Source organism: Rhinolophus sinicus, linkage group LG06, assembly GCF_036562045.2.
Source record: "Rhinolophus sinicus isolate RSC01 linkage group LG06, ASM3656204v1, whole genome shotgun sequence".
Classification (NCBI taxonomy): domain Eukaryota; kingdom Metazoa; phylum Chordata; class Mammalia; order Chiroptera; family Rhinolophidae; genus Rhinolophus; species Rhinolophus sinicus.
The window spans coordinates 131,345,806-131,358,455 of NC_133756.1; the positions used below are offsets into that span (position 1 = coordinate 131,345,806).

Below are 12,650 nucleotides of genomic sequence, written 5' to 3' on the forward strand. Positions count from 1 at the left end.
CCCACACTAGCTTCAGAAATGCTGGCTGGCCAGGGAGCTCCTCCAGCCAAGGGCGCAGGAGCAAAGAAGACCGCCCTGCAGCCTTGGGTGAGTGAGGGCATGACCACCGCCTGTGGAGCCAGCTGTGAACACATTTCAGCTGGGGAAGGACTGGTTGTGGCCCCCACACTGATCATCAGTGAAGGACAGTGTGTGGTGGGGCGTGGGAAGGAGGAAGAAGCACGGGACGTCCACTCCATTCTTCATTGGGAAAGACGGCTGAAGTCCAAACTCAATCTGCTCCCAGGAAGGGGACTGTGTTGCTCTGCATGCAAGGAGTGAATCTTCACCAGGGCTCCCACCTGAAGCAGCAGACGCAACCATTCCCTGGTAGTCCCTGACCTGGCTCTTTGAAAGAACAAGGTGCACACAGCTACACACTCAGCCAAGTAACAAGACCTGTCTCCAGAGGACGTTCCTCTGAATCTCCTGAACGTGGGTTATGACCTTGGAGGTCTCCCATGGGTGAATATGACTTTTGGAAATAACTAGAAGTTATCCAGAATTACAACTAATAATAATTTAAAAAAAAAAAAAAAGGTAGTGATCATGCTTTGGACACCATTTGGTGTCCAAAAATTAGAATATTAAAAAAGTCTCAAAAAAATAATTTTCTCCCTTGGCTAAAACGCTGGCTCTGATAGAAACTTCTAGAGGTCGTTTATCACACCATTTTAAGTAATGGGAACATCAGTGGTGCATGTGTGTAACTTCCTGAAGAGACTCACTGATGGGGTCATCACTCACTTGGATGTGGGCATTCTGGTACATTCACTTCAGCCAGTTACATCTTAGGGCATGTCCCACTTTAGAGCCTGGTGGGGCAAATACTGATCCATCCTCCTCAGACAGAGGGATCTTCCTAATAGGTTTCACCCAAGAACTGTCCCCTGTGCCCCATAGAAGTACATGTGGCCTTGAGCTCAGCAGCTGTGAGGATGGTTCAGTTCCCAACAACCTGCCCTCAGGCACGAGTCACAGGGACTCTGGGGAGAGGAGACCAAAACCCTGCACCTGCTACAGGAAGGCAGACTCTCTTTCGGTGTCCTAAACTAAAATCCTGTTAACTTAAAAGCCTGTCTGCCAGGTTTCTATGCTATCTGGATTCCCAAGGTACACTGGAATGAGAGGAACAAAGACTTCGCTTTCCTTGACCTGGGCTACTCGAATACTGATTATTTTGCTGGAAGGGTGTTGGCTGAAGCTTAAAACAATGAGCTAGAGTTTTAATGCAACTGCCTCCCATCTGAAAGTAACAAAAGATGTTAGGACCAGACCAAAAAAACAAACAAAAAAAAAACAACACAAACAACCCAGTCTGGAGAAGCTCAATAGCAAAATGATTTCATTCTACTCTAAGCTTCCTCAAGGATGTGTCAGGTGAGCCTGGGCAGGAAGTTACCTTCTCTGTCCCTCTACTTCCCCATCTATAAAGGAGCTGCTTCTGCTTCCTGCATACCCAGGAGCAAATGCATATAACACCAACAGATGTAGTAAGAAAGGGAGGTTATAATTCAGAAGGTGCTTTTTCCTGTAGGGTCTGAATTTACATGAGTTTGGGTCATGGGACTCTCAGTGGCCTCTCAGTCAAGATCTTGCACAGGAGCTGACGAAAGTGGGATCCCAGCAAGACCCTTTCCTACCCTATTGCCAGCACAACAGGTAGGTCACCAAGCTAAGTATCACCAACCCTCAGGGACAGGTGCACATGGCCAAGCAAGGAGAGGGACTGGGCTATACTTGTAGCACCTACTGTGTGCCAGGCACTTTGTCCGCATTACTCAGTTAACCCTGCAAAGCCACTTTCACCATCTCCTCTTTATAGACGAGGAAACTGAGGCTCAGAGAAACTAGTGACTTTCCCAAGACAGAAGCTGGACTCCAAAAACCTGGGCTTTGCCACAGAAACACTAGCCTATGGCAAGTCCCACAGTCTAACAAAGAGCTTTTGCTCTTCTCAGGGCCAAGACTAACCCCCAAACCAAGAGGATCCTGGGGTGCTGGAAAGACTGAGCCCAGAATACAAAGCTCTGCAGCTGACTGACTCCCATACGCTCTACGAGTTGCATCGTACCTCTGGGCCTCAGTTTCCATTATTGCAAAAATGGGGTGAAAACTATTCTCCCTCACAAGGCAGTTGTGTGGATTGAAATAACGCTTTGAAAATCGCAAAGCACTGCACTAAATGAAAAGCACTGTGATTGTTACCAGTGGAGACCCCAGAATTTAAATCTCAGGGACATTTTATTTTTGTTTCCAAGGTACTTCTCTCCAGAAAGCTCAAGAAGCCAAACAATTAACTTCTAAACAATCATTTCCTACAAACTTCCTTATAAACACCTTATCTGGGGCTTGTATAAAGTACAGTAACCCTATGCCTGACTGTGCTGCCATTCTTTCCCCAGGACAATGATAATGTCGAGTCTTTCAGGCTATCATACGAGGTTAGAAAGCTATGGGGAATCAGGAATCTCTTACTGACAAGACATCATTAGATGATACCCATATCCCATTAATGCCTGGAAAAATAAGACCCCGAATTCCTACTCTGTTCTCAAGGATCCTACACAGAGAACTCAGCTAAAATTATTGCTCTGGAAGGAGGGCTGCATGAGAACAGACACATTCACAAACAACCAGCAGATTTTTTAAGGCGCTTACACCCACCACCTAAGGGGTTTTGGGAAAGCAATGCACAATGAAAAGCAAGAATAAAAGAACGTTCTTGTCCCAAACAGGCACACACCTCCACACCCCCTCTTCCCAGAAAGAGAGACACACACAGACCGCCAACGCTCACTGTACACTCCCAACACCCTGGGGGAGGCTGTCTGACACGGGTTTTCATTCAGCAACTATGGCCTCATTACTCAACTATGGCTTTCAGTATTCTTTCCCCTTCCTCCACAACTCCTCTCTCTCTCGAACACAAGCTCCATTTCCTCACCCCACCCCACCCCACCTTGGAGGTGGAAACCAGTCCAAATAGCACTCCTCATTGGGCATGAAAATTAGCCAGGGAGCCTTAAGGGCTCCCCTTCTGCACCCCCAAACCAAAGTACTGCCCTGGCCTGAGTCCTACTCTTCCAAATACTCCTGGGCCAGTGTCTTCCGCTGTCCATGCTTCTCTCTGCGCTGAAGGAGAACCAGACCTCAACCTCTACTGCTCCTTCCACCTCTGCTTTACTGTTTCAGAGGTGCTACCTGCAATCCCAACCCGAGCCCTTGGTGAGCCCTCTTTCAGCCTATTTGCTCCTCCGGGCTTACTAGGCAGCCACTTCTCTCATTAGAAAACAACCTTTTCTAATGGAGAGCTGGGCACTTCCCAGACCAGGAGGAGGAAAAAGAAGAGGACAAGGGAAGTCACAGGAAGAAACAAAATGACTGTGTGTAAGCAGCAGCTTCCCTTCCACACATAACGAAGTCGCCACTGCAGCGTTTTCACCCAGTGCAGTCAGAGCCAGAGACGTGGTGGCTGCGTGGCAATGACTGTACCCCCCGTGCCAATGCCCTTCCCAACATCAACATCCAAAGCCAAGCCAACACACAGGTGTCTGAATGAACTAAGGACACTGTCACCACCTCTTCCCCTACCTGTGATTGTCACAGACGCCGTCTCCTAGACCAAGAAGGAAAACTGAACAGTCGAAGTTTCTGTATCTGCTTGCCAGGTGTTTCCATTTTGCCTCATTTTTTCTGCTACCATGGCAACCACATGCAACAGGCAAAGCTAGCCCAAGACTGTCAGTCTGGAGAGACAAGGTGCTGGCAATACAGCTGCAGAGAGCAACACATCAGCCTCACGGCCCAGGGCTCAGCCGAGGAGCAACAGGACAGACTCCTTCTCCCAGCTCGGAGTTGTAGTGCACCCCTCCCCCATCCTGTGCTTTGAATCTCCATCAGCTTTTCCCAACTTGTAACTGCAGGAGGAAAGGGAGACAGCCACCTCCTAGCAGCCGGAGATATCCCACCCCGAGGCCAATCATTGGCACAAAAATTGGAGAGCCTTGCCCTGAAGTCTGCAAAATAGACCCCCAAAGAGGCCAAAGGGAAGGGAGGTCATTCTTACCTTCAGCAAGATAGTATCTTTTGAAGTATTATCCTCCAAACACCACGCAGAACATTCCAGGCAATTCGAACTTGTGTTCTTTTCCAAAAAATCCAATGAGAAAACAGAGGGCCCCTCAGACCCAAGGGACGGAGTAAGCTAAACTGGCTAGGATGCCGGGAAAGACAGGCCAGGCCAGGGTCCTCTCTGTGTTAAGAAACTCCACGGAAATCTTGGGTGCCTTGCAGCCGGCTTCTGAGCACAAGAGCACGCTTCTGAACTTCCAGAGCGCATACTCTCTCTCATTGAGGCCCCACCTCAACATCAAATGCTTGACAGAGCCTGGGGATCAGGGTACACAGCCTGCTGTCAGTCAGCTGCCAGCGTCAAGGCTCCGGAATGCTTCCTTCCTCTTCCCCAAGAGCTGCAGAGGCGTTTGTCAGCGGCTTCCACAGCAGACCAGCACCGAAGAGAAAATGCTCCTAATGCATAGCACGAACCACCAAAACCACAGCCTGGAAGTTCCTCGTACCCAGCTCTACCTTTTCAGGAGGGCTGCTGTGTGTGGCCCTGTAAGCCACAAAGGGCAACCACAAGCTCCCAACTTAAGAACATCACTGAGAATGAGGAAAGAAGCTTAAGAAGAGGAGCCCAAATGATCCAATCACTGGAAATGAGGCCCTGCAAAAAGGCCTGAGAACATTTTCTGGAGAAAAGACTACCGAGTAGTCTTGGCGTCTTTCAAGCAAATGTAGTTATTAGATCAAATTTCATTATTGCAAATACAATTGCAATTAAAAGCTCTAGGCAGCAGTAGCCTACTTAGCACATTAATGCCTGAGTAGAGCCAAGGAAAGGGATTGTCTCTTGAAGACCAGTGAAATGAGAGGCACTATGTATAGTGGTTAGAAACAGCATCTGGGGCCAGGCTACCTGGATTCAAATCCTAAGTCTGTCACTTACTAGCTGTGTGACTTTTAACAAGACTCTTAACCTCTCTGTGCCATTATTAGGTACCTAATAATGGTATCTTACTCAATGGACTGCTGTGGGAATTAAATTCATATATATAAAGCACTTAGAAAAGTACCTGATAATAAATAGTAAGGGCTCTAAACGTTAGGTATGAAAATATTATTAATGGAAAAAGCCAACTCTAGGAGGTAGGTCATTTCATTTAATGTTAAATATAAAATTCTAGATCCTGAAACAAGGGATGCTGGAAAATCTCTTTCCTAAGAAATCTCTTTCCTAGACAAAGCTACCTGCCAATAACTTTTACTCATTGCCTTCGCAGCCCTGCAATAAATACCCCACTTCCACCTGCCAGCCCTTCTTTAAAACTCATAGCCCACCCTCCTTCATCTTGTCTTCTGTAGACTCAACATGCCAGGTCACTGGATGGGGTTTCCAAACCCCTCACGATTGTGGTCCCCCTCCTCAGGGGAATCTCAATTGCTTAACATCCTTCTTGAAATTTATACCCAGATGACAGTGTTTGTAGTTTGGCATGTCCTTGGTGCTCCATAAACTTGAAATTAATGAAGAAGTCCACAAACACCGTGCTATACCAGAACTATTCTCCCCTTTTCTCTACACATTGCACTTTTACTAATGCAGCCTGAGCTTATATGAACTCTTCCAACAGGGATTTTCACATGCCTATTGGCTTGGGTGTGAAGGGGTGTCCCTTGGGGGACAAGGCTGCAGAACCCACTGGCTGATACCCACCCGCCTTGGAGATTCTAACAAAAAACTAGGTAGCATAACAGAAAAGGTGAAATGTAAACGCAAACACTAGTCATGCAGCAAAAGAAGCTTGTTGGTGACAAACTCTGAAGGTCCTGCTTCCTTTAATAAATCTGTACTGTGGGTTATTAAGTGCAGTCATTAGTGCTGACCAACAAATACTTCTAATTCTCTTCCCAGGTGCAAGGTAGAAACGCACATCGCTGCCCCCTTGAGGTTAGGAGTGGTCACATGTTGCTTTAGCCAATGAAATGTGTGAAAGAGCCAGTGCACAGTTCACCAAAGCTCCCTTTTTCTTGCCTTTGGCAATCATGGAACCAGAGATGGAGCCTCCCTCAGTAAAGATGACAGAGCAGAACCCCTTAGGTGACACTGTGATAGACATGGAGTAAAAGTGAGAAATAAATCTTAATTGTTTTAAGTCACTGAGATTTTCTTTGATGATGTTACAAACAGACCCTAGCCTATCCTGACTGACTATATTGCTGACACAGAAACTAGAATACTCAGAGCTTATGTTCTCTGCATCCACCAGATGACAGCTGTCATGTTATGTCTCCTCCCCTTACTTGTAATCTGTAAAATGGGAAACCATCTTTTGGTGGGCATGCACCTGTTCCACCAAGCAGCTCAGGTGAGCCCCACCTGCCAACACTGGGGGAGAAGTGCTGTCTGTTCACATCAGTAATATTTTAAAGGAAGTCACCATGTAGACCATTTTTATTTTCTTCCCACAGGAGAAGAAACCCAAGATTCTTTGACTAAAATCCATCTATGATTGTTACTGCAGCTCCGAGAATGACGAGTATCTGGAGGAGACTTAAGGGTGAAAGGAAAAATCTGGGGATAATTTAGGAGGGATGAAAACAGAAAGTTGTCTACAGTTGTGGTTCTCCAACTTCTACCAGAATCAGAATCCTAAAGGCTTGTTAAAACACAGGTTATGTGGGGTCCCACCTCCAGACTCTGATTTAGTAGGTCTAGAGTGGGCTCAAGAATTTGCATCTCTAACAAGGTCCCGGGTCATGCTGCTTCCGAGACCATGCTTTGAGAACCACTGCTCTAGAAAGATTCACTGAAAGAAATAGGGTGAAGGCTCTGGCAAGAGGAGTCAAGCGGCCTTAAAAGACCCTCTTTGAAAAAGGAAAGAAGCCAATTTTCCTTTTTCTACCCAACACAATCTGAGAGCGGATGTTTCAAGGACAAAAATGATCATCTCAGCCTTTCCTCCTGAGCACACAACACACCACACAACCAAATCAAGCTGCTCTTTACAAGATTATAATAGTAATCTTATCTGTTGGCGAGTTAAAAAAAAAAAAAAAAAAAAAGGTTTCTGAGAGAGGAAATCATGTCTCACTCACCCTTCAGATCTCCACCAGGAAATAAGTCCGTATTTCAGGAGGAAATTATTTAGATAATTGGCTGCAGCCTTCCTCTCCAACATTATCTTTACTACACATCAGTCTTCTTGCTCTCTGAACCCACCAAGGCGGGCCACACTTCCCTCAGCTGTCAACGACCCTCACACCCATGCACACTTATCCAAATTCTCCCCCTTCCTCCAGGTTAGGGCCAGAAACTTCAAGAGAGTCTTCCCTCTCTTTCATCCCCATCACAGCCAATCAATCACCAAGTCCTGTCGATTTTACCTCCCAAGTATCTCCAGGATCCATGCGGCGCCCTTCATTTTTCACTCTCACTAGATCCCCCCACGCTCTATCCGCTCTGCCCTCAAGGTTTCTGCTCAGGCTGTTCACCTGTTGACTGAACAGGTCTCAATTGAAACAACAGATCTTCCCAGGGTGGAGAGGGCTTCCACGATGCCTAAGCCAGCTTAGAACTCTGTCATCAACCCCCATGGAACCCTTGGTTTCCTCTGTCATGAACATGGATCCATTTGTGATCTCCTGTTTAAGTATCTATCTTCCCTACTCAACCGTAAGCTCTTCACACACAGGCCCACATTTGTCTTACTTGCTGCTGTAACTGCGGAGTCTGGCACAGCCCCTGACAAAATGTAGGCATTTACTGAGTACTTAATGAGTCAGTGCAGGAATCACCGCATCAGTTCACAGGAGTCCCCACTTCCTTTCAATGCCTAAAGCACATTCTGTCTCCTTCAAGGAATGTCTGGCCACATCGTTGCACCCACCACCTGAGACAAGCACGCCTTATGACATCCGGGGAATGGAATCTACAGGGAAACAATGACCCTTGAAAGAAGGAATATCTTTTCCTTGGAAACTGGATGGCATTGAGATTAGCTACAGAGATATTTCAGTAGGATTGAAGAGGCTACCTTCTCAGAAGTGGTCAGGAGACAAAGTCTCCTGTTAACAATGAGGGAAGATGTGTGTGTGACAGCGCTGTTTAGTGAGAAAACGTCCAGGAAAAAAGCATTTTTCTAGAAACTCTCATTCAAGTTGGTAATTTCCCAAATCAAGCATTCTGATGGATTCCCCACCCAGACCTTTAACAATGACAGGCACCCACGTCTCCAGGAGGCCTAAGAAAGGGGGCTGAACTCAGTGACCTCCCAAGAGCTTCTAACCTTCAGGATTCTGTAAACAAACTCATTCCAAGCTGGAATTCGGAGAATCCACATTCTGGCTCTGTTTTTACACATGAGCTCTTTCTCCTTGTAGGAGACAGGATAGTCTTTACCTTCCTCCCACTCTCTCTCTAAAGCAGTAATGATTTCAAAGTCAGACCCCCAACCCAAAGTCTGGCAACCATGGCTCATAGGCCAACAGGCAGCCTCTGACTAGGGCAAGGGTTAGACCTGACTAAAGAGTTCAAGCTGGGATGACATCCCGGCATTTCTACTGCTAGCCACGCAACTTTGGGCAACTGAGGACTTTTTGGAGTCTCAGTGTCTACCTCTAAAATGCTGATGATGACCTCCTCTCAGGATTATTGTCCTAAATGAGATACGCATGCAAAATCCCCAGCACAGAGTAAACATACAGGGAATGTCAGTATTATTGTAATTATAGATTTCTAGTTTTAAAAGTTCCGTAAAATAATGATCCTAAGCTGAAAACACGATAGAGATGAAATAATATGTAGGGAATTTGCTTCAAAAGAAAACAGGGGGTGAGGAGGAGGGTACAAATGAAGTAAAATCAGCCATGTTTTGGAAATCACTGAAGATGGGCGATGCATACATTGGATTTATTACAGTATCTTTTGTATATGTTTGAAATCCTCCAGAATAGAAAGTTTAAAGGTGTAAGTACCAAGGGAAGGAAATGCTATGAAAACATAAATACTGATAGTTTATTTTAAGATCATATTTAGTCTACGTGATTGAACACAAGAAAAATGATCCGAAGGGAAAAAAAAACATAAAGGCCAACGTCTCTAGTAGTTTCTCTAAAAGAATTATTTTCTTCAAACAAAAGTATCTCAGGTGAGCAGCAGGGAACAGAGACACTGGCACACATTTCTCTGCCTTCATTTTCAGGAGAAGAACACGTCCTATTCAGGTTGCATGTGCATTTTCAGGTAGACCGCCCTGGGTGACAGACCCTGCCTCTGAGCACCCCAGAGCCCCGCTGGAATGGGACTGAGGAGCAGCAAAGTTCCAGTGTTAGGAAAAACAAGCAGAAAGAACTCAAAATGCTCAGGGACCATGGGAGTCACCAGTCTAAGCTCTGGCTTTGGACTCCTATGTGCGGCTTCCTTGGGAGGCTGGTTTAGCTCAGTCTGAGGCTGTATTGAAGGTCCTTTCACACTAGATGAGTGTGCATTACATGTCGCTTGAGGGGAACGGGTTTGTTCAAGGGAAAGCGAGCTTTTAAGGGTCTTGAGCAACATCAATCACAGCACGTCCCCATCATCTCCCCCCACCCTCCTCTTCCCACCGAGAGAAATCTAGAGACTGAAACACACAATTCTTGCATTTCACCAACCCACTCCAAGCCCCTCTATCTGAGAGAGAAAATAATCCAACAAGGTTTGTTTTGAGCAAATGCCTTTAAGCTCCCAAACCCTGCCTGGAAAAGGAGAATATATAAAAGTACTTACTCTTCTTGAAGAATAAATTCGCTATTTTCTGGAGAAAACTGCCCACTCACAGGATGCCGGAACGCTGTGGTCTGCTGGTTATGGCTAAAGAGAAAGAAAGAGATAATGAAGGAAAAGTCGTCTGAATGGAGAGGATTACAGACACAACAATAGGTCAGTAACGTCTCAGGACGCTGACCATCACATTCCTCCCCGGTGGAGAATGTGGGCTTTTCTGCTGAAAGGCACTGACTCTGTCAGAACCCAGCTGCATTTAAAAGCCAACAATTTCTAGCTCAGGTGCCAGAGGCCACCTAAGACGAGGGGATTTTAATTCTAGGGACGTCTTGGCTCCCAAAGAACGCTGCCTCTTAGAGAGACATCCCATGAAGCACTGACTGCAACAAATTGAGTGGCTTAGCAAAAAGTGACTTTCAGATGGCACGAGCTAAAACAAGAGTGAAGGAAAGCAGATGGCACTTTCAACAGCTTCCAAAAACCGTGAACCGGGAAAAGAATTCTAAGAATTAACCACCACCACCACCCCCAGAAAAATAGATCTTCTTAAAATTCTTCTCCCTACTATAAAATGTCCTCACTTTGGTGATGGGATATAAATGTATGGGCACGTCTTTGCAACATGACCTGCCTAATTTCAACATTGTGTAGTTTCGAGCACCCGTTTGAAGTTAGGAGGGATCAGCTTCCACGCCAAGCTGACAGACACAACCAAAGTTGGGGGTGTTCCGCGCATTCGCAAAGGCTACCTGGTTCTTTGAAAGGGAGGAGGGGCTAGTTCTACATGCTGCCGGTTTGCTCCGTGAACAGGCTACCCTAACCTCCTCCTTTTTTTTAAATAATATGATTTATTTTAAAATGTTTTGTCCCCAATCACAAAATCACAGTCGTTTGAGAAATTTTAGAAAATACAGAAAAAAAGGTCACCATGATCTCACCGTCTAGAGATATACCTGGGTATCTTCTCCTTCCTAGCTTTTTTCCCCTTTTATTAAAAAAAAAAAAGAAGTTGTGATTTTACTGTATTTAGAAATCTATTAACATAGAAAATGTCCTATGCCAAATGAAGACTTCTTCATTTGAAATTGCTGAATAATAGTCAAATCATACGGATATAAATTTTTTTTTCATATAACCAAAAACTATTCACTGGCCATCTGTGTGTCAGACAGTGTTGTAGGTGCTGGAGATACAGTGAACAAAAAAATTCCTTACACCATGAAGCTTACATTCTAGAAAGATTAACATTCTCCTAACACTGGACATTTTAGGTGCTCCCCCACCCCCCACCCCACTATTATAATAAATATATCTTTGAATATAGGCTTTTTCTGCAATTCAAATTATTTCCCTGGGCTAAAATCCCAGAGGTAAAATTACTGAATCAAAGGACATGGTCATTTTTTTGTCTCTTAATACAGATCGTTAAAATGCTTTCACTGTCAGTCAATATACCGGTATCATCTCAGTTTGGTAGTGTTAAAATATCAGCCTCATCTCCAAATTAAGCACTGAGCCATCCCAGAGATTAGTAGGTTTAAATGAGCATAGCATAAAGGTTAAAAAAAAAAATCTCTAGGTCTACCATGTTTTTTCTTACTTTGCCCTGGGGCCTGGTAAGAGCGTCCTGAGTTCTGGTGTCTGGGATAAGCTGGCACTGAGGTGAGAGCAGCCTGAATCCGAATAAGCCAAATGTGAAGCAGGCAGAGCCAGGCTGCTCCATGGCCCCATGACTCTGCACCACCCAGCACCCTCACACTCCTCCCAACCACAGCCAGCCTCCCGACTTCCAGCTCCTGGTTCCAGACAAGCCCATGGAATCCTATGACCTCATCTGGCAGGCAGCAGCCTGATCTTCCCCCCAAAACAGAGTAAGACATGAGCATCTAGATAAGGATGAGAAGCAGGCCGCTGAACACCTGTTTCAGCAATCTTTGCACCGCGTTTAAGGGTTTGGCTTTATTTACACCCAGTTTCTTTGAGAGAATCCTCTCCATTCATCAGGGAATTTGAAAATGCACACGCTGAGCCTGCCTCCTTTTCATCTGGAGAAAAACAAAAATGCCCTGCATATAATGGGAATAACAATAAAGCAACACCACCAATACCCACTATCATCTCTCAAGGGTTCTCCAGTCCACAAAGGCTTTTGTTACACATCTTAGCTGTTAACACCGTTGACCCCCATTTTATGAATGGGGACATAGCTCAGAGAGGTTAAGTGACTCGCTCAAGATAACTTCGTCAGTAAGTGAAAAGACTGGGACATGAATCCAGGTCTCTTCTATTTCTACATTTGATACTCTTTGCATGGTAATCTGCCAACCTGGTGAGAGTCTGTGGGGCTGGCAGCTTCCTGGCCAGGATCAGAAATCCCTAAAGACAAGGCATCAGGAAGACAGCACCATCCACCGCTACTCCCTCTTCCTCCCCCCTCCTTTCTACACCTTGTGCCCAGAGCCAAAGTTCCAAATGACAACACCAATGTGGCATTTAGTAGCCCCCAAACAGCCTTTGGTTCTAACAGAAGATCAGCTGGTTGATCTCAGGTAGACGCAGGCAAAGAGTGAACCTTCCATGCTCTTGGAGCAGCATCCAGCATCCACTTTGTATACAATGCAGTTTTAACAGCAACTGGGGCTCCCAGCACCCAACTTGTACCAGCTTCAATAAGCCCAGAGTGTTAGGTATGTAAATCCTGAGTTGGATAGTATAGCCACTAAGATGAATTTTACATTCTAACGTTAGAAGGAAGATAGTTTTTAAAAGTGGACAAAAATAGGAA

General features: G+C 45.5%; 1 protein-coding gene across 18 annotated transcripts in view; it reads right to left on the reverse strand.

Moving 5' to 3' along the window:
* The window catches only part of PLEKHA7 (pleckstrin homology domain containing A7), a 204,555-nt gene that overhangs the window by 75,912 nt on the left and 115,993 nt on the right, over positions 1-12,650 (reverse strand). For 17 of the 18 annotated variants that reach the window (XR_012497530.1, XR_012497529.1, XM_019746629.2 and 14 more), the window contains one exon: positions 9,869-9,952. Coding sequence is in view for 11 of the 18 variants with exons in the window: in XM_019746629.2 (XP_019602188.2) it covers positions 9,869-9,952 (84 nt within the window). In the remaining 7 variants the exon portion in view is untranslated. Of the gene's footprint in view, positions 1-4,108; positions 4,516-9,868; positions 9,953-12,650 lie in introns of those variants that run through there. The other variant, XM_019746628.2, reaches the window with a different exon arrangement.